The 22,723-nt window shown below is 42.0% G+C and overlaps 1 protein-coding gene across 1 annotated transcript in view; it reads right to left on the bottom strand.

Moving 5' to 3' along the window:
* AGBL1 (AGBL carboxypeptidase 1) overlaps positions 1-22,723 on the bottom strand; it is a 939,272-nt gene that overhangs the window by 835,233 nt on the left and 81,316 nt on the right. The window contains exon 5 of the mRNA XM_015459153.2: positions 19,490-19,583. Within this exon, the coding sequence (XP_015314639.2) occupies positions 19,490-19,583 (94 nt within the window). The remainder of the gene's footprint in view (positions 1-19,489; positions 19,584-22,723) is intronic.

Here is a 22,723-nt window from a genome sequence, read left to right as displayed (position 1 = left end):
AGTATGTTGAAGCCAATTCAGAAACCACTATTTTCTTTACTTTTTTTTAAGATTGGAGTATAATCGTTTTACAGTGTTGTAGTAGTCTCTGTCATACATCAACGAGAGGCCACTATTTTCAACTGAGTCCTAGTGCCTTTCAGTAGAGGAAAAGCACTTAAATTGGCTTAGAAGTACTTGACTGTCCCATTACAGATTGGTGAGATTCAGTCTCTATATATGCCTTCACATCCCTTCTTCAACATCCAAGATCCCAATTTTTTTCTGTGTATTGTACAGTATATTTGGCTTGATTATCAGTCTCCCTAATCCAGTTACAGGTACCCCTCCATCAGTTGTTAATATTATACTGGTCATTCAAAATCATAATTCAAAAAGATACATGCACTCTTGTGTTTATAGCAGTGCTAATCACAATAGCCAAGATATGGAAACAACTTAAATGTCCATCGACAGATGAGTACATAAAGAAGATGGGGTGTATAAATACATATACACCCACACACAATGGAGTACTACCCAGCTGTAAAATAGAATGAAATAATGCCATTTGCAGCAACATGGATGCAATTAGAGATCATCATCCTAAGTGAAGGAAGCCAGAAAGAGAACGATAAATACCATATTACTTATATATGGAATCTAAAATATGAAACAAATGAACCTGTCTATGAAACAGAAACAGATTCACAGACATAGAGAAGAAACCTGTGGCTGTCAAGGGGGAGAGGAGGTTGGAGGAGGGGTGGAGTAGGAAGTTGGGGTTAGCAGATACAAGCTGTTATATACAGAATAGATAAACAAAAAGGTCCTACTGTATAGCATAGGGAACTATGTTCAATATACCATGATAAACTGTAAGGGAAAAGAATATTTTAAAAGAATGTATATATATGTATAACTGAATCACTTTGCTGTACAGCAGAAATTAACAGAATGTTGTAAACCAACTATACTTCCAAAAATTGCAGGGTCATTTAACTTTCTTCTTCAGTGATATCTAGGTCATGCTGAAGCTGGTAAAATATCATGATCATTCTCATTTTGTTATCCAGACTCTCAGAAAATCTGGTCACAGTGTTCACAATGTTTAAAATTAAACACAGACTGTTAACGTTCACAATTACAATGTCCTTATATTCACACTCAAGTCTCATCACCCAAAATAGTCCAATAGTCCTTTATTATGAACCACAACTCATCACTGCCAACATCAGTGGTCAGAGAAAACGATGGTGACTACAGAGGATACCCATTTATCCATCTATGCCATATCTGTGCATGTGTGCTAAGTCACTTCAGTTGTGTCTGACTCTTTGTGACCCTACAGACTGTACCCCACAAGATTTCCCAGGCAATAAAACCTGAGTGAAGGAGTGGGTTACCCTCCTTCAAGGGATCTTCCTGACCCAAGGATCCAACCCAAGTCTCTTATGTCTCCTGCCTTGGCAGGAAGGTTCTGTACCACTAATGCCACCTGGGAAGCCCATGCTGTAACTACCTGTCATTGAAAACAATACTACCTTCAGGCCCTAATTTGGGGGTTACCATGTATGGCACCCCACTCCAGTACTCTTGCCTGGAGAATCCCATGGACGGAGGAGCCTGGTAGGCTGCAGTCCATAGGGTCACGAAGAGTCGGACACGACTGAGCGACTTTCACTTTTCACTTTCATGCATTGGAGAAGGAAATGGCAACCCACTCCAGTGTTCTTGCCTGGAGAATCCCAGGGACGGGGGTGCCTGGTGGGCTGCCATCTCTGGGGTCGCACAGAGTCGGACACAACTGAAGCAACTTAGCAGTAGCAGCAGCATGTGAATTTTGTACTTTTCCATCAATTTTCCATACCCATCACCAGAAATCAAGACCTTTCCTATCTCCCTGAGGGATTTCCCAGGACACAAGATGTTTAGATTTTCATGCAAAATTTGAGACTGTCACAAACAGACTAGAATGGTTCACCTTTTTTACGAAATTTCTTAGAAATCTGGTGACAGTTCATTTCACTTGACTAAAGGCATATATTAATCACATGGAAAGAATAGTTGGGCTTTCAATTATCCCTGACAGAAGGTAGAACCCAACAGAAATCAACTCCAGGATTTCATTTCTTCCACTTCACCTACTTCTCCCCAGCAGCCAATGTAATGACTTCACAGCCAGAAAAAGAAAAATATTAAGTAAAACTGATGAATTTGGGTTACAGAGTTATTACTGTGCAAGGTTATGGGAAGTCTGCTAGGGTTCCTCAGAGAAATTGCCTTGTGTATTTTTCTTAATATGGCAGAGATTTGTTGCTTTTTCTACCCAATATCTACTTCTCCTTTTCATGGAAACAATGCACTAATTTTACATTGGAATAAAGCTGGGGTGGAGTCCATCACTGAATGAATACTCTGCACACACTTTAAAAGTCTGGCAAGATCAATGACAAAAAGACAACTCAGTTACAAAATAGGTTTTAAAAAAACTTGAATAGACCTTTCAAAAAGATATATAAATGGCTGATAAGCACATTAAAAAGATGCTTGATATCATTAGCCATTAGAAAAATGTAACTCAAAAACACAAACACATACCACTTCACACAGACTAAGATGGCTAAAATAGTAACTTTTTAAGTGAAAAATAATGTGTTGGTAAGGATAAAGAGAAATTATTTGAACCCTAATGCATGACTGCAGCCATGAAATTAAAAGATGCTTACTCCTTGGAAGGAAAGTTATGACCAACCTAGATAGCATATTCAAAAGCAGAGACATTACTTTGCCAACAAAGGTCCGTCTAGTCAAGGCTATGGTTTTTCCATGGTCATGTATGGATGTGAGAGTTGGACTGTGAAGAAGGCTGAGCGCCGAAGAATTGATGCTTTTGAACTGTGGTGTTGGAGAAGACTCTTGAGAGTCCCTTGGACTGCAAGGAGATCCAACCAGTCCATTCTGAAGGAGATCAGCCCTGGGATTTCTTTGGAAGGAATGATGCTAAAGCTGAAACTCCAGTACTTTGGCCACCTCATGCGAAGAGTTGACTCATTGGAAAAGACTCTGATGCTGGGAGGGATTGGGGGCAAGAGGAGAAGGGGATGACAGAGGATGAGATGGCTGGATGGCATCACTGACTCGATGGATGTGAGTCTGGGTGAACTCTGGGAGTTGGTGATGGACAGGGAGGCCTGGTGTGCTGCGATTCATGGGGTCGCAGAGAGTCGGACACAACTGAGCAACTGATCTGATTTGATAAAGAGGAAAGTCAACTCTTGAATCCTAATCCATGACTGCTGACATATTGTTAATTTCAATAGTTTGGCAAGTTCATACTATACGTTCTTTCAAGTCCTGGCATCCCAGGAGCATGATGAGGAAAAGAAGTTGAAGGTGCAAAAAGAAGGCAGAATTTGAGGTTTTCAAACACTGCGAAGAGGGTAGCTATTATCTGTATCGTATTTTGAAGTTTCACATAAGCATCCACTTGGAAAGGGGGCTGGAATCTTCCACTTATAAAAAGAAAAATCTCATAAGAAATTAGACTTTAAAAATGTAAAACACTCTGTTTCCTTTCCCCATATCCTTTCTTATAACAGATCCATTGTAAGACTGCAATAATTAATCTGTAGATATGGGTATGTATTGGTTTTCATAGGAAAGTGTGAGTTTACAGCACAGTTTAGATATTTTTGTTGAGAAGCAAAAGGTAGATGCAGACATAAATGCTTTAGCTTTAATTAATATAGCATTAATATCAATGATAGCCCAGAGATCCTCAGATTATAGATAGAAATAAGCATAGACTTATGGACTGCCCAGGTGGCACTAGTGGTAAAGAACCACCTGCCAATGCAGGAGACATAAGAGATGAGGGTTTGATTCCTGAGTTGGGAAGATCCCCTGGAGCAGGATGGCAATCCACTCCAGTATTCTTGCCTGGAAAATTCCATGGACAGAGGAGACTGGCAGGCTACGGTCCACGGGTCATAAAGAGTCAGACACGACTGAGCAAATTAGCATGGACTTAGGGCTCAAAGAATTTAAACAGCGAGACCTGGGTTCAATTCCCTGGAGATCGAATGAAGATCCCTGGAGATCAAAGGAAGATCCCCTGGAGAAGGGAATGGCTACCCACTCCAGTAATCTGGCCTGGAGAATTCCATGGACTGCATAGTCCATGGGGTCGCAAAGAGTCAGAGACCACTGAGCGACTTTCACTTTCATCCATTCTATGATGAAAACAGATTGGGATTTAAAGTCAGATTGAATCTGACTCTGACCTGAATGTTCAGTCTGGTATAACCTTGGATATGTTGCTAAACATCTCTCAGACTCTGTTTCCTTCTTTGTAAAATGGAGGCCAAAATGCCAACTTCACAGTGATTTTGTATATTGTGAAAACATCTGACATGTATTAGGTTCCCAATTAATGTTTCATTTTTATTAATACTAATGATTCAAATTCTTGACAGCCTCTAGTAATGATACACTCTGTGACCTTTACTTTGCTGAGGACTTTGTGGAAGCCACATGGTTCCACGTCAGGCTGGCTCTTGAGATTAAAATTCTACTCCACAGCGAACATTTCAACAAGTCTGCATAGCCATTTGCCTTCACATGTAGCCTTACACTTGAAGTGGTGGATTGGAAGGCCTTGGAACACCCACAGCAAAAACAGTAATCTTTACACTGCAATTAATTTCTCTGTTTTTCCCTTTTAGTGGTCATGATATGCAGTTGATATTTGTGTTGGAATAAATACTTTCAGACCGATCATAAGAGGTGTCAAATGCACCATCCTCTCACTAAATAAATTGTCCAAGATGTGAGTCAATTGAGTTGTCCAAGCCATGAACAGCCATAAACCAGTTTCAGCTATGAAATTCCACCCTATGGGAACTCCTCAAAGGATAATTTTCATGGACAGAAGCTGACCCTGAGTGAAGAGAAAACACAGTTATTTTCAAAACTCTTTCCTAAGACACCAAAAATTACTTTATAACTCCTTTTTAAGCTGCTTGCCTTTATGAAACAAAAAATACAAAAACAGAATATATACAAAATTTCACAAAAATCAAAAGCCATTCAACAGTTGGCTTCCAAAATATGCTCTTATACTTCTGCTTCAAAACACAGTCTCATATTGATCCAGTGACTAACTGTTCGATGAACTCATTTTAGCCTTCACTGTCAACTCTGACCAGGAAAAAAAAAAAAAAACTAACTTGTGATGAACATTTATTGCCATCACAAACAAAATTCAGGAAGGCAATATTTGGGTTTTCCAAACTGTACAAAAAATAATAATAAATTGAATTTCTCAAAAAACTATTTTCTTTGAGAGACTTGGAAATAACATGTCTATAAATTTAAAGTCATTTCATTGCAACACTTTATACTGCTAACATCTTAATATGCCAGCTTGTATGAGGTAATTTGGAAATGTAATACCCATGACTAACAAGGAAGGGCAGTGGTCTATATACGTGCTCAGCGTTGGTGGGTTGCTGACATCTGGAACTGCCTTTCCTGTTTCTCCCCCTTAATGACTTTTTTTTTAATTGTTATCTATTTTATACACAGTAGTATATATATGTCAATCCCAATCTCCCAATTCATCCCATCTCCCCTTTCCCTCCTTGGTATCTAAACATTTGTTCTCTATGCCTGTGTCTCTATTTCTGTTTTGGAAATAGGTTCATCCATACCATTTTCTAGATTCTACATATATGCATTAATATATGATACTTGTTTTTCTCTTTCTGACTCACTTCATTCTGTATAACCTTATTAGAGCCTCCTATGTCTCTGCAATGGCACAGTTTCATTCCTTCGTATGACGGAGTAATAGTCCATTGTATGTACGTACCACATCTTCTTTATCCATCTCTCTGTGGATGGACATTTAGGCTGCTTTCAGTCCTGGCTATTGTAAATAGTGTTGCTATAAACATTGTTGGGGTGGGGGGCCCTCTCTGCCTCATTGATTCTTGATATTGTTTCAGAAAAACTCCCTTCCACTGTTCTGGCCTGATCATTTCCCACTTTCCTTCTTACCCCTTATAATCATAATTCTGAGGGTGTCAGGCTTCCTTGGTGGCTCAGTGGTAAAAAAAAAAAATCCTCCTGCCAATGCAAGAGACATGGGTTCAATCCTTGATCCAGGAATACCCCACATGCCACAGAGCAAATAAGCCTGTGCACCACAATTACTGACCCTGTGCTCTAGAACCCGGGAGCCACAGCTACTGAAGCCCAAGCACCCTACAGCCCCTGCTCCACAACGAGAGAGGCCAGCCCAGTGAGAAGCCCACACACCGCAACAGAGAGTAGCCTCCGCTCGCAGCAGCTAAGAAAAAGCCTGGGCAGCAACGAAGACCCAGCACAGCCAAAAATAACTGTTTAAAAAATAACTCTGCTAGTGCATTATTTAATTTCATAAGAGCATCCTATAATTGGCAGACCTTGGTACTAAATCTGAAAGCATTTTGTGGGGGTTCATTTGACCCCAAACATGCTATATAACAAGGGCTAAAACATGCTATATAACCCAGGCCACAATATGCTATATAACACAGGACTTTATCATGTGGACAATGATCACTATAATTAGTGTGGGCCATTTTCGGAGACAAATTATTTCAGTCATAGGCAACAGAGATGTGAGGGTCCCTCTTTCCTTTTTAGAGTCCTCAGGCTCTAGTCAAATGGCACACCACCTGTGTTTATTTTTTCAAGTAATTTAATATTCTAATGACTTTTATAAATTAGGGAAAAGGTCATCGTGTTACAGCAAGGTAGGGTAAAACTATGCTTGGATATTCCTATCAAATGCAGTATACTAACGCATATATATGGAATTTAGAAAGATGGTAACAATAACCATGTATACGAGACAGCAAAAGAGACACTGATGTACAGAATAGTCTTTTGGACTCTGTGGGAGAGGGAGAGGGTGGGATGATTTGGGAGAATGGCATTGAAACATGTATAATATCATATATGAAACGAGTCACCAGTCCAGGTTCGATGCACAATACTGGATGCTTGGGGCTGGTGCACTGGGACGACCCAGAGGGATGGTACAGGGAGGGGGGAGGGAGGAGGGTTCAGGATGGGGAACACGTGTATACCTGAGGTGGATTCATGTTGATATATGGCAAAACCAATACGATATTGTAAAGTTAAAAAATTAAAAATTAAAAAAGAACTGGGATCTTACCTTACTTCTTCTACCCACAACCTGTGTAAACTACAGGAAAATCACCTATTTTGAACTCAGTCTCTATTTATCAAGCCGGGGGTACTGAAATGAGTACCCTCTACTTTCCTTCTGCATAAAATATTTCAAGATTCTATGAAAATTAAAAGCACTGCTGTCAGAGAGTCTAAAATTGTTTCATCCTTTTAAAAAATATTGTAGAAATATTTAGGTGGCAAAAATCATAGCAGTTCTGAGAAACAGGAATGAGATGCTCCCAAAGTATAATATTTAGAAAAACTCTCCTAACTGTGAAAGAAGAAAATGGACAGAGACTCTGGTAAACACTTAGAGAAAGACCGCACCCCAGAGAAGTAAGGACTTGCGGCGATAGGAGCGTGGGAATCTTTGGGAAGGCGTGGTCACCTTCCTCCTAGACCCCTGCACGTGAGAAGCGGCCAAGGTTCGCTTTTCATCACACACATTCTAGAGTTAACCATGGCGCAGAGCATTATCTCGGTGATACTGAAATAAAAGAGCAAGACCGGGGGCTCTGTCCCACTACATTCCTTCTTTAGGCTGCCAGATCTCTAAATCGGCAAAACAGTAACTATTAACACTCGGATTTCTTTCTCTCTCTCTCCCTTCCTCTCCCTCCTTCCCTCCCTCCCTTCCTTTCTTTCTCTTTAATCTGACTCTGAAGATCCTGCTGTGAAATATTTGAGTAGAGACCTATACCAAATTCCACCTTAGTCCCCACTCAACTGTTACTGACTACAAACAAATACTGAGAGACAAAGTATCTCTGTAAGACTGAAATTACCAAAAAAAAAAAAAAAAGACGAACTGAGTTATGTATATTAAATACATGGTTATGAATGCAAAACTTTATCAGAAGCAGTGAACAGCAGACAGACTATAGCAGAAAACTGAACTAGTCAAGTTTAATGCAAACATAAAGAATTTCTCTAAAATGGAAAAAAAAAAAAACCCTCATACAAACAAACTAAGGTAAGAAAAGGAAGGAGAAGGGGAAGGAGAGAAGAATGAGAGAAGCCAAGATATAAAGATATCCTGCCCTGGTTCATATCTTTCTTTCCCAGGATCACCCATCTCAAACTTCACCTACGTTAATATCCAACTAATTCTTCACTCCACCCAAACTAGTCTGTTTCTTGCTTCTATGCATTCTCTTGTGCTTTTCTCTCCACCTACAAAAACACACGCTGCTTTTGCTCCCTCCATTCCCCATTCCCAATGCTAATGGGCTAAATCCTCCTCATTAATCAAAACTCTTCAAGTCCTTTTTGAATGAATGAGTAAATGAACAATCTAATGATCAGTAATGGTTTTGTTAGTTTTAATGCACGCATCCATAGCCAGACAATCCAATATAATATTTTGCAGACTAAACTTTACTGTAACTATTTTGATTTAGCTTTAATTTTCATCATTACAAAAGTAATGCCTAATAATTACAGAAAACACTTTTAAAGTTAACATTTAGTCCTGGTGGCTCAAACAGTAAAGAATCTGCTTGCCACGCAGGAGATGCGGGTTTGATCCCTGGGTTGGGAAGATCCCCTGAAGAAGGGAATGGCAACCCACTCCAGTATTCTTGCCTGGAGAATCCCATGGACTGAGGAGCCTGGCAGGCTACAGTCCATGGGGTCACAAAGAGTCAGACGCGACTGAGTGACTGAACAACTCCCACGGATCACTGTTCTTCATTACCTGATGTCAATTAAATCTTTTAAAATAATTTTTAAATATATTTTATCTGTAGTTTTTTTCAGATGGGAAGATTAATCTGATCACAGTTCTTCCATCTTGGGAACAGAAATTGTCTGCATGTTCTTATACCTAGTTGAGATCATTTTTAATTTTGACGTTACTTTTTGTGGTCAATATTTTATCTTAAGCTCATACTACTGACAAACAGCATTCCTAATGTATTTGTTGAGTGTTGCTACATGATATTATGATGTATAAATATATCCATTTTACTATGCATCCCATGCAAAGAGTCGGACATGACTGAGTGATATAACTTTCACCCATGTTATCACATTTTTTGTTTATAGTATTTCCAATTATAAATAATATCATGATTGATATTTTTGTACACAAATACTCATCCACCTTTCTCAATGATATTCTGGACAAATTTCAAGAAGTGGAAAAATTAGTTTAAGGAATGGGAATGTGACAAAAAAAAAAAAACCTGATGTACATCATCCCATTGTCTACAGGAAGATTTTATCAATCTACACTCCTAACAGCATATATGAGAGTTCATCTTTTGAATCCTCACCAACAATATTACTTTTCTAAATATTTGCCACTCTGATTTATGAAATTGGTATCCTGATATAAATTGTGTGTCCGTGATTATTGGCAAGCTGAATATTTTCATGGGATTATTGGTTTCTCTATCTCCTCTTCGTGAATTATGTATTTCCATTCTTTTATTGCTATTAAGATATTGGAGTGTTCCAAAACAACCGAGGTAGGCTCCCTGGCCCCATTCTGTTGCAATATACCCCAGTCATATATGAACCCACCAGCTTTTCTTGTTTTTTCTTTTTTGTTGTTGTTTTTGCACTTGTCTCTGCCTCTGCCTGGAGGGTTCTTCTTTTATAACATTAACGACTTTGAAAATCCTTTCCTATTTCAAATCAAAAGCTGCCTTTTTAAGTGAATTCTTCCTTGACAGTTCCTGGGTAGACTAGATCCTCCTTCTTTGAACATCCTCCCATTATATTATCATATTGTGCATGTATCTATAAGCGCCCTAAAGCACAAGAGCTGTAGATTTTCATCTCAAAGTCCACACATCTCCACAGATAATAAATGTCAAAGACACTTACTGAAGGAATAAATGGTTAAAAGAGTGCATCGCAAACAACAGTGTTCGTTTATTCAAGTGATATTTATTGAATACCTACTGTCTACCACTTGAAATTAAAACCTAATTTTTTAATAATTAACTTATTTGAAATGGCAAATGATTGTTTTCTAGCCATTCTTCTCATTGGCTCTTTTAAATATAATTAATGATCACATGTGACCTAATATTAAAATAGCACTATAACTGAACTTAGAATGTTTCCAATCTGTTCCCATCCTGCAATCTCTGTGTAAATTATTTAAAGAAGCTAGCTATAGAAGGCTATACATCTGCTTAATAGATTTCTTTTGACCTTTGCTTTCTAGCTAACTGTGTAGGTCCATCTTGCTTAATAAACATACCCCAGACCCAGCAGCCACTCACAGCCCCATAGGGAAAGCAGAATGTGCTCCCTTCACACATATGCTTCATAATTCACCTGAGTGTGGAATCAAACCCTGAAGAATTTGGTAATGGCCTATTAGAAGCATCTCTTCCTTCAGGACTGCCCTGGTGGCTAAGACTCTGCGCTCCTAATGCAGGGGACCCAGGTTCGATCCCCGGTCAGGGAGCTAGATCCCACACGTCACAACTAAAGACCCCCACGCCACCACTAAGACCTGGCATGGCCAAGTCAGTAAATAATACTTAAAAGCAACTCTTCCCTCAAAGCAGAAGGCAAAGGTCAGAAGAGTCTCTCCTGATACAGGTCTTTCTGAACCTCCCATCAGCTCTTTGAAACCCCTCACCCACATATTTGAAAGCAGTTATAGTATTGCGAGGAACGCATGACTTACAGGAAGAAACAAATTTCTTTGCAAAAGTTTCTTGCTCATTCAGCCTGGGCTAGAAGATTAATAATCTATTGAAAGTGAAAATTCCTAAGAGCCTGCCTCCAAACTCCAGAGGGGAAATGGGAGCAAATCCTTGAAGCACATATGCTTCATCATTCAGTCCTGTCTGACTCTTTGTGCCCCCATGGATGGTAGCCTGCCAGTCTCCTCTGTCCATGGGATTCTCCAGGCAAGAATACAGGGGTGGGTTGCCATTTCCTCCTCCAGGGGATCTTCTCAGGGATGGAACCCACATCTCTTATGTCTCCTGCATTGGCTAGTGGGTTCTTTACCATTAGTGCCATCTGGGAAGCCCAAATCCATGAAGAGGTATGGGCAGAACAGGTTTCAGCACATAAAGATGGGAATGGAGTGTCATAGAGAACCCTCACAGAGCCAAGGGGGCATGTAGGACCATCCCGGGTACACAGGCCCAGCAAGTTTTATTCTGTTTTGCTTTGGAGCCTCTGGCTATACAAACAGCTGGACGTACCCCAAATCAGCATGTTACCAATGTTCCATCTGCCCCATCTCATGTCATGCTGAGGACAAAATACCACACCACAGGACAGACCTGCTTGCCAGATCTCTTCCTTGAATCAAGGACTGGCCATGGGGTCCCCGGGCAACCCCATATGCATGTATTTTAGAGCTCCTCCTCCTCGAGGTATCCAATTCACCTCACTCAAGTATCAGGGTGTCTAGGAGCGAGAAACAGACCAGGAGCCCTGTGGATGCACAGCCAACCCAAGCCCATCTCAGGCCCAGAGGAGGACTTGACACATTTCTAGGCAGGCTCTCCAAAGTCCTGAGCCTCCTAAGGATCCAGGTCCACAAGAGGAGGGCTTTCTGGCTCAGCTCTAAGGATCAAGGCATGATGAGGACATTTCCAAAAACAGGAAATCTGTCCATTTCACAAGCCCAGCACTGGGGTCAGGAAGTTCCTCCCACACTGTGCTCTTATGGTTGCCATAATTTGAATGCAGGGTTCACCTTCTGCTATTTTCAAACCCTCCTGCCTAGAATCAAGATAGACACTTACAATGTTCTCAAATAAATATCAAAAGTCCTAGTTCGGGGCAGGTTTGATTTGTATTACACAGTAGAGGATCTAAGAGAGACAGAGTTTTGACATCATGATGGAAGGCTGAGTTTGACCTCTTTGGGTTTTAACTGCCTCATCTTAAAACAAAGGAAGTGGACCAGCAGGTCCTCACGGAACTTCCAACTTTAGATCCTATGACTTGAATGTCTACAACTGGCCCTAATCAGGGAGAGATCACTGGCTTCCCAAAAAGATGACAGGGATTTCAACCAACAAACCTAGTCACCAAGGTTTTAATACATGTAGGAAACTCTCCATTCCATGATCAGCTACAGGCTTGGCGTCAGGTGGCAAAGGCACTAATCACTCTGTCAGTAAGTTGAGCCTGTGTGGCCCATCCCAAAAGAAGCACTTGTAGGGCTGGGGTGGAATTTTTTTGTTCCTGTTCCAGGGTATTTGAGTCCAAGTGATCTGGAGCACACATTTTTTGAAATCGGCCATGTGAGCCCAAACCCTGGAGACCACAGAGTCTTAATTATATTAAACCGAGAATAGCAAAAGCCACAAAGCCATTCATGAGAAAGTAAGGGGGGAAAGAACACCCAGGGAGAAATTCAGTAGCTATTTTGAAAAACAGGAAAATTTGCTTCTCTGTCTCAGTGACAAAGTAGCTGAGTCACCAAATCACACATGATCTCAGGGAACCCATGAGCTTTGGTTGAGTCTCCACTCATCTGTCAGCTACTCTGAAAAGTGGAATGGTAGGATGCTTGGAGAAATTCCAGAAGGTCTGGGTCTGCAAAACAGGAAAAATGTAGGGAGTTTTGCAAGGAGGGAAAGGAGAAGAGGGACATTTTTTAGAGCTCGTAAACTGAAGATGAAATCATTGTAAAGAACTGCCTGTGAAGCAATGTCTAGTAATCCTGCACTCAGGCAAAGCTCAAATGCCAGAGATGCTGTGAGATCAGGCCTTTGAAGGGAGAAGATCACTTAAAACTATTCTAAGCACAGACAACAAGAGGCTAAGCTGGAGAATTTGCTTATGAGGCTTGCTAAAGACCCGACACATTCATCTTCTCCTCTTGTCAAAGTGTTGGCACCCAGTTGAAGCACATGGTCTCTGAACGCCGTGGCCCCATAGAATGCTAGGCCCCCAGGAACTCCTGAGCCTGAAGAGCATAAATTATAGCATGAGAATCCTGCTGAAAGCCTGAGAGGACATGGATGGGATGGGAATATTGAAAATGTCCTCGGTGAGGGTTAGACCAGCAGGGTCCTGAACAACACATTTCCTGACCTCCTGACTTCTTGGGAAAGCTTTAGAGAAATTTCAAGTGAAGGATTTTGGCCTTTTCATTTTTTTTTTTTTTTTTTTTGGCCACAAGGCATGTAGGATCTTAATTCCTTGACCAGGGATCAAACCTGCAACCCTTGCATGGCAAGGCAAAGTCTTAACCACTGGACTGCCAGGGAGCCCCATACACTGATGTTTTTAAGGCAAAAGAGGTCAACAGAGTTTAAAGTCCTGAAAAATAAACTGATGCTCACAGCAGAAATTGCCATTGTTTTTACAGAACCATAGGTCCACCCTGGAAATGAGGGCACCAAGGTACAGGACGAGACATGGAACAAACACAGGCTCGTCTAAGGTCATAAGATGAGCCAGACCAGCAATCCATCTTTGCCTCAATAAATTTTCCTACTTAGCAAATTTGGAAAGCTCAAGGAGAGCTTTGGTACAGATAAACAAACTTGTTCACAGGGGAACCAGCTAGTGAGAGCGAGCTCACCCGGGCCTGGTGTCATTCCTTCCCCCCGCCACCATTCTATAAAAAGCTCCCCCATAAATTCTAAAGCCCCATAAATTCCAGCTGAATGGATTATCAAACCAAATACTGGAAGCCTAGCTCTGTCTCAAATAGGAAGCGAAGCCTGAATGTGAACGCTGCCTGTCACGTCCCCTCACACTCGGATCTTTCTCTTCTGCCAACCTCAGGCAATCCTCTAGACAAATCTGAGGAAGAGATAAAAGACGCCACGTGTGCCTTCCCTACAGTGAGACTCTCTTCTCTCTCAAGCTGACGGTTGCTGCCTTCATTCTCTTAGCACGATTCCTCTCCCTCCGGGCACCTCAGTCTCTCACGCAAGAGACTTCAGAGAGATCTACCACATCATTTCCCAGACATGTTTAGACATGATAGAACCTCACATGTGAAGTTCTTGGTAACAAGGAATAAGATAATAAATAGGAAGTACCTACAATAGCACCCGGGCTTTCCCAGGTGCCCCAGTTATAAAGAATCCACCTGCCAATGCAAGAGATGCAGGTTTGATCCTTGGGTCAGGAAGATCCCCTGAAGGAGGAAATGGCAACCTGCTCCAGTATTTTTGCATGAGAATTCCACAAAAAGAGGGGCCTGTCACAGACGGTCACAAAGAGTCAGACACGACTGAACACACACACATGAAATAGCACCCACTCAATAAGTGTTGGCTTTTATTAATCATCAGATAGGTTATTCAAATATATATATATATTTTTTTTTTTTAATGAAGTTCTTTCTAATTAAGAGTATACCATGGTCTGGGCACTTGGGTTGGGCCAATGGAGAACAGCAAAATAAATATAATTTGACTTCTTCCTTCAGAAGGTTGAGAATTTCGAGGAGAGGGAAGACACACAAACCAACATGTGTGGTGCATGCTCAGTCATTTCAGTCGCGTCCAACTCTTTGCACCCCTATGGACTCTTTGCGCCCCTATGGACTGTAGCCTGCCAAGCTCCTCTGTCCCTGGGATTTCCCAGGCAAGAATACTGGAGTGGGTTGCCATTTCCTTCTCCAGGGGAACTTCCCCACCCAAGGATCGAACTCACCTCTCCTGCCTCTCCTGCACTGCAGGTGGATTCTTTACCACTGAGCCACCAGGAAAGCCAACATGGGAGTCAAATCTGATATGTGTTTAAGGAAAATGTGAACAAAGAGCTGGAGGAGGGAAAATTCCTTCCTGTGAGGTGCCTGAAAAGGGCGAGGGGGAGTTTCTCCCAACCAATAAGACAGCGATGCCCTTCCAGAGGGAAGGAAGCACCTGAGGAAAAGGTCTGGAGCAGGACAGGGAATCCCACGTGCAGGGGCAGCTGACTAGAGAGATGAGAGGAGGACTGCAAGGTAAGGAAAGAGATGGAGATCAGGACATATTGGGGGTTTTTAATATATATATATATATATTTCTTAACACATATGCACACATATATATGGGCTTCTCAGGTGGCTCAGCATTAAAGAATCCGCCTCCAGTGCAGGAGATGCAGGTTCAATCCTTGGATCAGGAAGATCCCCTGGAGAAGAAAACAACAACCCACTCCAGTATTCTTGCCTGGAGAATCCCAAGTACAGAGAACTCTGGGAGACTACAGTCCATGGGGTCACAAAGAGTCAGGCATGCTTTAGCAACTAAACACACACACACACACACACACACACACACGCGCACGCGCGCTTATTGGCTACACTGCATGGCATGTGCAATCTTAGTTCCCTAACCAAGGATCAAAGCCACATCCCCTGCATTGGAAGCGTGCAGTCTTAACCACGGGACCACCAGAGAAATCTCCCAGGACACATTCTTAATTGCCTTGAAGTTAGGGAAGGCCAACTGGAAGGCTAGAGGAGCCATCTAGGTCTGATCAAAAATGGCTCAGAGTAAAGCGATGGTCAGGAGGAAACAGGTTCAAGCTGACACAAATCTATGGTCCTCAGACTCTGCCAGCACGGAGGCTATTTGGGAAGTGAGGGAGGCCTGGAGCAGCCACCTCCCCTGAGAGTGAGGGTTGGCAAGAAGCCACAGAGGGTGAGTGACATTGCTCGGCATGCCCCTTCTCTCAAAAGGTATGCAGTTGGTGCCTCTGTCGTAAATCTCACCCTGAGTACTATCTGGAGACGGGGTTTTATTGGAGGACAGCTGCATAACTAATTTTAGGTTTGCACTGGAGAAATAGGGCAGGTTTAATCTCCAGGGCAGGGAGGAGTCACAGAAACAACGCTGAGCATCTGTTCTCACTGAGGCATCTGAGAATAACTCTCCCGGAGCTTGCCAGCACTTGCAAGATGACCCTCTTGCAAGTAGAAGTAGAGCTATTCGGACCCCCTGACACGTTACTGCATCCCTGGAAGACCCTTTCAAAGCCCCAGTTTCTGGCATCCCAGTGGACTAGAGTCGAACCCACTGGGGTATGCCTTAGTTACTTTTTGGGACAGGGAGTTCATGGGAGAAGGTGAGTGATGGCAGAAACCTCCCGGCTGCGCGTTTGCCTCTAGCTTTGCTGACTGATCTGAAGCAGGCGGCCAAGTATCCAATAGCATTTATATTCCCAATGAGGAACAACATTAAAGCCCAGCAAAGCTTCTGAGATTTTTGGCACCTTCTTTCTTAATGCCCACAACAAACCTAGGAGGAAGGACTTGATATTCACACTTTGAGAAATGTGAGAGTTAAGAAAGGATAAAGGACTTGCCAAGGAATCAGCTAGAAGGAAGGCTATAAGGCAGGTCTTCTGATTTTAGTGCCTTTCTTCTTATTGTGCTGCTGGAGGCTGGAGGCAAGGCAGAAAATGAGGAAGCGTTGAGAAAGAATTCAAACGCAGAAGAACAGATCTTTAGCCTTTGAGAGGAAACAGTCACTCAACCGAAGAGAAAGGCTCCCCTATCATTAAGCGAATTGGTCCATGAGTTTAGAGGGTCACTGAAATTTAAACAAACTTTAAATGCTTATGATTGTCTTACCTATGGTTGTTTTAGAAATCAAATGCTGGAAACAGGCTGTGTAAGGTACGACGATGGTGGTTTACGAGCAAAGGCTCATGTATCAGACAGGGTTTAAATTCCAGCTCTTTCACTTAAATCCCAGCATGTTACTTAATTTCTTTCAGCTTCCTTTTTATTTTTTTCCCCCTGTTAAAATTGGGAATAGTAATAGCACCTGCCTCTAAGAGGAAAGGATCGAGTGAGATAATGCATGCTAAGAGCTTAACACAGGGCAGAGCACATAATAAACGCCATGGCAATGACAGCTCTATTGAAATGGCTGGTGGAAAAGCCTCTCCTCTATGGAGGTTTGGTTTTAATTTGGCGTTTGGATCAAGAAGGGGAATCGTTTTGTCTTTTACAGAACAGACCAGAAATGCAGGAATATGCCAAGGTCCCCGAAAAGTCTGTGTCATTGGAAACATCCACCACTGTTAATCCCTGGGGTCACTTTCCCGTTTTTCTATACACCTTGATTGGATCTGTGGTGAATTCTACTCCTTTTGCAGGAGAAAAAGAGCAATAGAGAGGGCGACTAGCATGAATCTCTGAGAAGGGGGCTTCGCTGCTTTGTCATTTACTCCCCATCCCCCAGTTTGATATAAAACTACATGGATCCCATAAAGGAGGGGCCTAGGGCCAAGAGAAGCCAGGGAGGACTCACCTAGAGAAGCTCTCTAAACAACATGGTACCCGAGTGAGCACTGAGGGATACTGCTATGTGGGTGGGCCCAAGAGATGCTGCTAGATTTTCACATGATATAGGATAAGTACCAAATATCTTTGAGCTGTCAAAGAGATGCATGCAGACAACAGCAGTTTAGACGAGTCCTGGAGGGGCCTTCCCTGGCTGTCCAGTGGTTAAACCTTCACCTCCAAGTGCAGGGGTGGAAGTTCGATCCCTGGTCGGGAAGCCAAGATCCCACATGTCACCCAGCCGAAAAATCAAAACAAAATAGAAGCAATATAGCAACAATTTCAATAAAGACTTTAAAAATGGTCCACATCAAGAGAAAAAAAGCAATCTTTAAAAGGAAGCGGGGAAAATAGAAGAGTTCTGGGGAATAGGGCAAAAAGATACAGCTCATGGATTATTGACCAAAAGCCACATTAAGTCTGCATATGTCAGCAGCAAAGGCCTATGAACCATGATAAAAACCAAAATATCCAAATCAAACATATTTAAATTGAATAATGAAGTTTAAGAGGGAAATAAGATCTATTCAATAATTACAGAGAAATCAAGAAAGTTAATTTTTTTGTCACTGAGCTTGTGACTCTGAAGTTTCATACTTAACTAAACGAGGATCCTTTGATAGAATTTAGTTGAATTTCATTTTGCAATACATTTTGCAATGCACTTCAGAGATTTTTCAAATGAGGTACGTGCAACACAGACTCCCAAAAGAGAGGTGGTCTCCAAACAAAAATGGATCCCTAGCCAAATCAGTTTTGGAAAAGGGTATATACTACCTGGAAGCTTCCCTGGTGACTCAGTGGTAAAGAACCTGCCTGCCAACACAGGAGACTCAGGTTTGATCCCTGGGTTGGGAAGATCCCCTGAAGGAAATGGCACCCCACTCCAGTATTCTTGCCTGGGAAATCCCATGGACAGAGGAGCCTAGTGGGCTACAATCCATGGGGTCATATTACTGAGCAACTAAAGAACAATTAATACACTACATACCCATCTTGAATATTCTGAATTATGTGTTGGCTTTACAAAAGCTCTGAGAAGTCTTAGAGTAAGGAAATGTACCTAACTTTGTTTAACCCAGTACTTCTCGATATATTTGATGAGTAATTTTTTTTGACTGAGATATCATGCTTTTCACTCTAGGAATTGCTGGTGAAGAGAGGTGCAGGTGAGAATGGATGATAATGGCATTGGTCTGGTGACCCAAGAGAAAAATAATCAGGTGGGAGATGAGCTGAAGATTGATGCTGGGATGCGGAAAATACCATGGCTGGGCATGGAAATGCTCCTTTGCCAAACGACCCCATATATCTTGGAAATTGGCTGAATTTTTTCTAATATTCTTTCAAGGTCCTTGCTGAGTCACTCCCATAAATGATGGATCTTAATGGTTCTGAATATCTCTAAAGCTGGCGTGTCTGACCATCTCCCTTTTTTTAAGTTTGTGATTCACTCCACTCCAGCAGGCAGGACCAGGGAGAACAGGCAGAGTTTCACTTTCCAATCATAAAAGCACATCTCAAAGCTAGCACGCAACCAGAATTTCATATCAGAGATTTAACTGGCCATCTCTTCAGAGACCCTGAGAACATCTCATTTCCAGGTCCTTTCTGGACTGTCTTTAAAGGGCTGTACTCATTATGGTAGAGTTGCTGTGATTAAAAGAGATACCTGAAGGCTTCAGGTAAAAAAAAAAAAAAAAAGAGTTTTGAGTCAGACAGATCAGGCTGAATTCAAATCCCAACTCTGCCTTTTCCTGGCATTGTGATCTTAGGGACTCTCTCCACATTTAAGTTTCCTCATCTGAGAATGAGGATGGTGCTATACCCATTATATCATATCTATTCAGGTTTGTTGTAACATTCAGAGGAAGTGGTGCATGGGTGGATGGGAGTTGACACAGGATAAGGTCACTGTACCATATCTAAGGCGGACATCGTAGCTATGTCAACCCATCACCCTGAGAATATCTTTGGGACCATCCCCATCTCTGTATCTGTTCAAAGGGGGGAAAAGTACTAAAAAGTGCTCAGTACCTGATTACTTGGGTGCGCTGCTGGGTGTAAGGGGTGATGACCTTGAGAAGCAGTTCCATTGCTCCGTTAATTCCCAACATGGCTCCTGTGGTGACTGAGAAAAACAAAAGCACACTAGTTATTGACCCATCTGAACCAAGCATTATTTTCAGCATCACAGATTGAGCCTAAAAGAAAGATGAGGTCCATTGCCTTTCCTGCCAAAGGCAACTTAGAAGTAGAGAAAGTCTATGGTCTTTCATCCCTGGCTTGGAAGTTAAAGACACCTGAAAAGCACTCATTATCTTCCCGTCCTATCTTTTTCTCAAAGGGGGCCCAAGCCATGAAATTACGTTTTTCATTTTCCGGTGGCCCATTGCTCTACACCATTGTATTCGGGGGGCGGGCGGTATAGTCACTTTACAATGTTGTGTTGGTTTCTACCGTACAGCAAAGTGAATCAGCCACACGTATACATATATCCCCCCTTCCTTGGATTTCCTTCCCATCTAGGTTACCCCAGAGTATTGAGTAAAGTTCCCTGTGCCATACTGTCACCTTTCACTAGTTATCTGTCTTATACATAGTAGTGTATATATGCCAATCCAAATCTCCCAGTCCATCCCACCCCTTTTCCTCCTTGGTATCCAGACTGAAGCAAGTCAAAATGAGAAAAAGCAAATATTGTGTATTAATGCATATATGTGGAATCCATTGTATTTTTAATCAGAATAGTCAAGGTAATTGCTGAGCAGCAGATTTCTCTTTAAGTAGACCTTTGGCTTTCTGGCAACTTCAGATCAAGCTGTTTCACCCACTACCAACTTCCCAGATGATACATACATGCACGCACACACATATGCATGCACACACAGACAAAATGACATTCACATGTGCGTGCGCGCACACACACACACAGCCAGCACCTTAAGAAACACTTTCTTGGGTACATTTTACTGTTTGGAGAATTTACAATGAAGAAAAGTCACAAGTGGATAGGTTAAGGGTGAGTACAACTTGGATTCACTTCTTTAAAACTTTAAGGAACAACTTAATAAAAAAGATAGCACCCTTTCTGTTCCATGCCAAATCCAAATTCTCCTACTTTGGCATTCGGATTTCCCAACACTGAGGCTATGGCTTGACTATGCTTCTATCCATTAGTTGGTCCTTCTCAGAGGTAATTACCAGAAATCTTTGTCTTTTTGTCCAAGTGGATGGTTAGAGAAACATAGTGAGAGATCTGAATAACAGAAAGAGACTCAAAGGGGTATCTGGTCAACCTGGCAGCTTCAGGTAAGTATTTTGGATACAAAATCTCTGGATGCCACTCTCATCTCCAATGATGCTCCAGCTTCTCCACAATATCCCCAGCACCCCACTCCACTCAGCTCACTTTAGGAAGAGCTCTGGTCACATCAAAAAATAAGAGGAATCCACAGGATACAAAATGGAATCAGTTTGGCTTGGGGCAAAATGTTCAATTAGGAGAAGGAAAGAAGGTTATCTTCCAAGGTGTGACTTTTTTTTTTTTTCCCTTTACCGCACTGTTCTTGTGAAACAGAGCAGGATCCTATGGTCCTTGCCGCCCGCCCCCCTCCCCCCACACACACTCTTCTGTCTATAGAAAAACTTTAACCAAAGAAAAAATTTAATCAGAAATGTGAGAAAATGCAGCAGCAAAGTCAAGCTATCAAAGGAAACCAAATAATAATAGTTCAGTCAATAAGCAAAGTCAAGGATTTTTCGTTCCTTCTCAAGAGCTAGTGATAATATACTGAGTCATATCCTGTAAGCTGTCTTGTAGATACTGAAATTCCCACCAGGTGGAAGAAGTTAAGTACATGATGAGCAGACTGTAGCCATGACATAAGCTGCCACAATTCCCAGAGTTGGCCTCAAAGAAATGGAAACAAACTGAACCTGGAACTAAAGAGTAACTGTACTTAAAACCATCAAGATGACCCTGATGGGACCACTGATGACCAGTTTCAAGGTGGCCGTTAGAGCCAACCGTGCTGCTTCTGCATGTAGTCCCCTCCCTCAGCCTATAAAAGCTCTTGACCCCTGACTGTTGGTGTGGGAGGTGTGGAGGAGGGCACGGAGTCGATCGTTGGACTGGCATCTACCCTCCCCGTCTGGTTGCCAGCATCCAAAATAAAGCAAACTTTCCTTTCCCCCAACCTGGTCTCTTTAAGGGCTTTTGAGTGGCAAGAAGCTGGACCCCATTTTCAGTAACATACTAAAACCTAGGAATGCCTTGTGCTTTGGGCCAGCTTTGTTCCAGGAAATATGAATGGTAGCAAGGGGGTCATGGAGAAGCAAAGAGGGAGAATCAAGGGAGGCTTATCCTGGCTTGCTCCAAGCCTCAGGAAAGGATAAAAAAATGGAAAACTGGAGTCTCTAATATAGTTCATCCCAGTACAGTCCACCAGAGAGAGACTGAGGCTGATGTCTTAGTTACCACGAGAAGTGTGTATTCCTGGAACATCCCCTGTGCATCCATTCCTCCTGAGGCTAGTACAGGCAGTCACTGCCTGGATCAAAATTCAAGAATTTGGCATCCAAGTTCTGTCCATCAATCTTCCACTCCCATGGCTACCCAGTCTTTACTTCTAAGTTGGGAAAACATGCTGGAGTAAACTCCTGGCAAATAATTCAGCAAAACTCTAGTATTAAGTACAGTTAGGGAGGAAATAGTTTTAAGAGCGTGAATTCTAGCATGGAAGGCTTTCAACTTGGAATTGAGAGAGAATAACAATAAAAAATCCTCACTAATTTCTTCCATGCTGGATGACTGCCCAAGGTTAGACCTCTGGCAGGTCTATAAACATCCCCATTGGCCAAGTGAAAGCTGGTGAAGGGTTTGCTGGCTGTCAGAGAGCCATTCTGGTTCCAGCCAACTTCTTTTGCAGATAGGAACTATTTAGAAAACTTGCTGGAACATTCGATAGTGGCTAACAATTCACCCAAGAGACAGCAATCCATGGGCTTCATGAACTCTGCTTGCCTCTCGTTAGTAAAGTTAATGTGTAGAGACTGATCATATATTTTTTAAATATCTTATGAAATAGTTTGTACAATAAGTGTTGTCTTGGAATAGGAGACAAATGGCCACTTCTTCATATCCATAGGCAAATTTCCGCATTTTTCAGAGCTCCCTGCTGAAGGAATTCTTCAAGATCTCTATAATCAATGTATATAATGAGAGTAGGCTATTCATTTTAACTATTCTTTACAACAGTGGTCCCCAAA

Source organism: Bos taurus, chromosome 21, assembly GCF_002263795.3.
Source record: "Bos taurus isolate L1 Dominette 01449 registration number 42190680 breed Hereford chromosome 21, ARS-UCD2.0, whole genome shotgun sequence".
Classification (NCBI taxonomy): domain Eukaryota; kingdom Metazoa; phylum Chordata; class Mammalia; order Artiodactyla; family Bovidae; genus Bos; species Bos taurus.
Note: the sequence above shows the minus strand (reverse complement) of the source record. Positions and strands in the feature narration are given on the sequence as shown.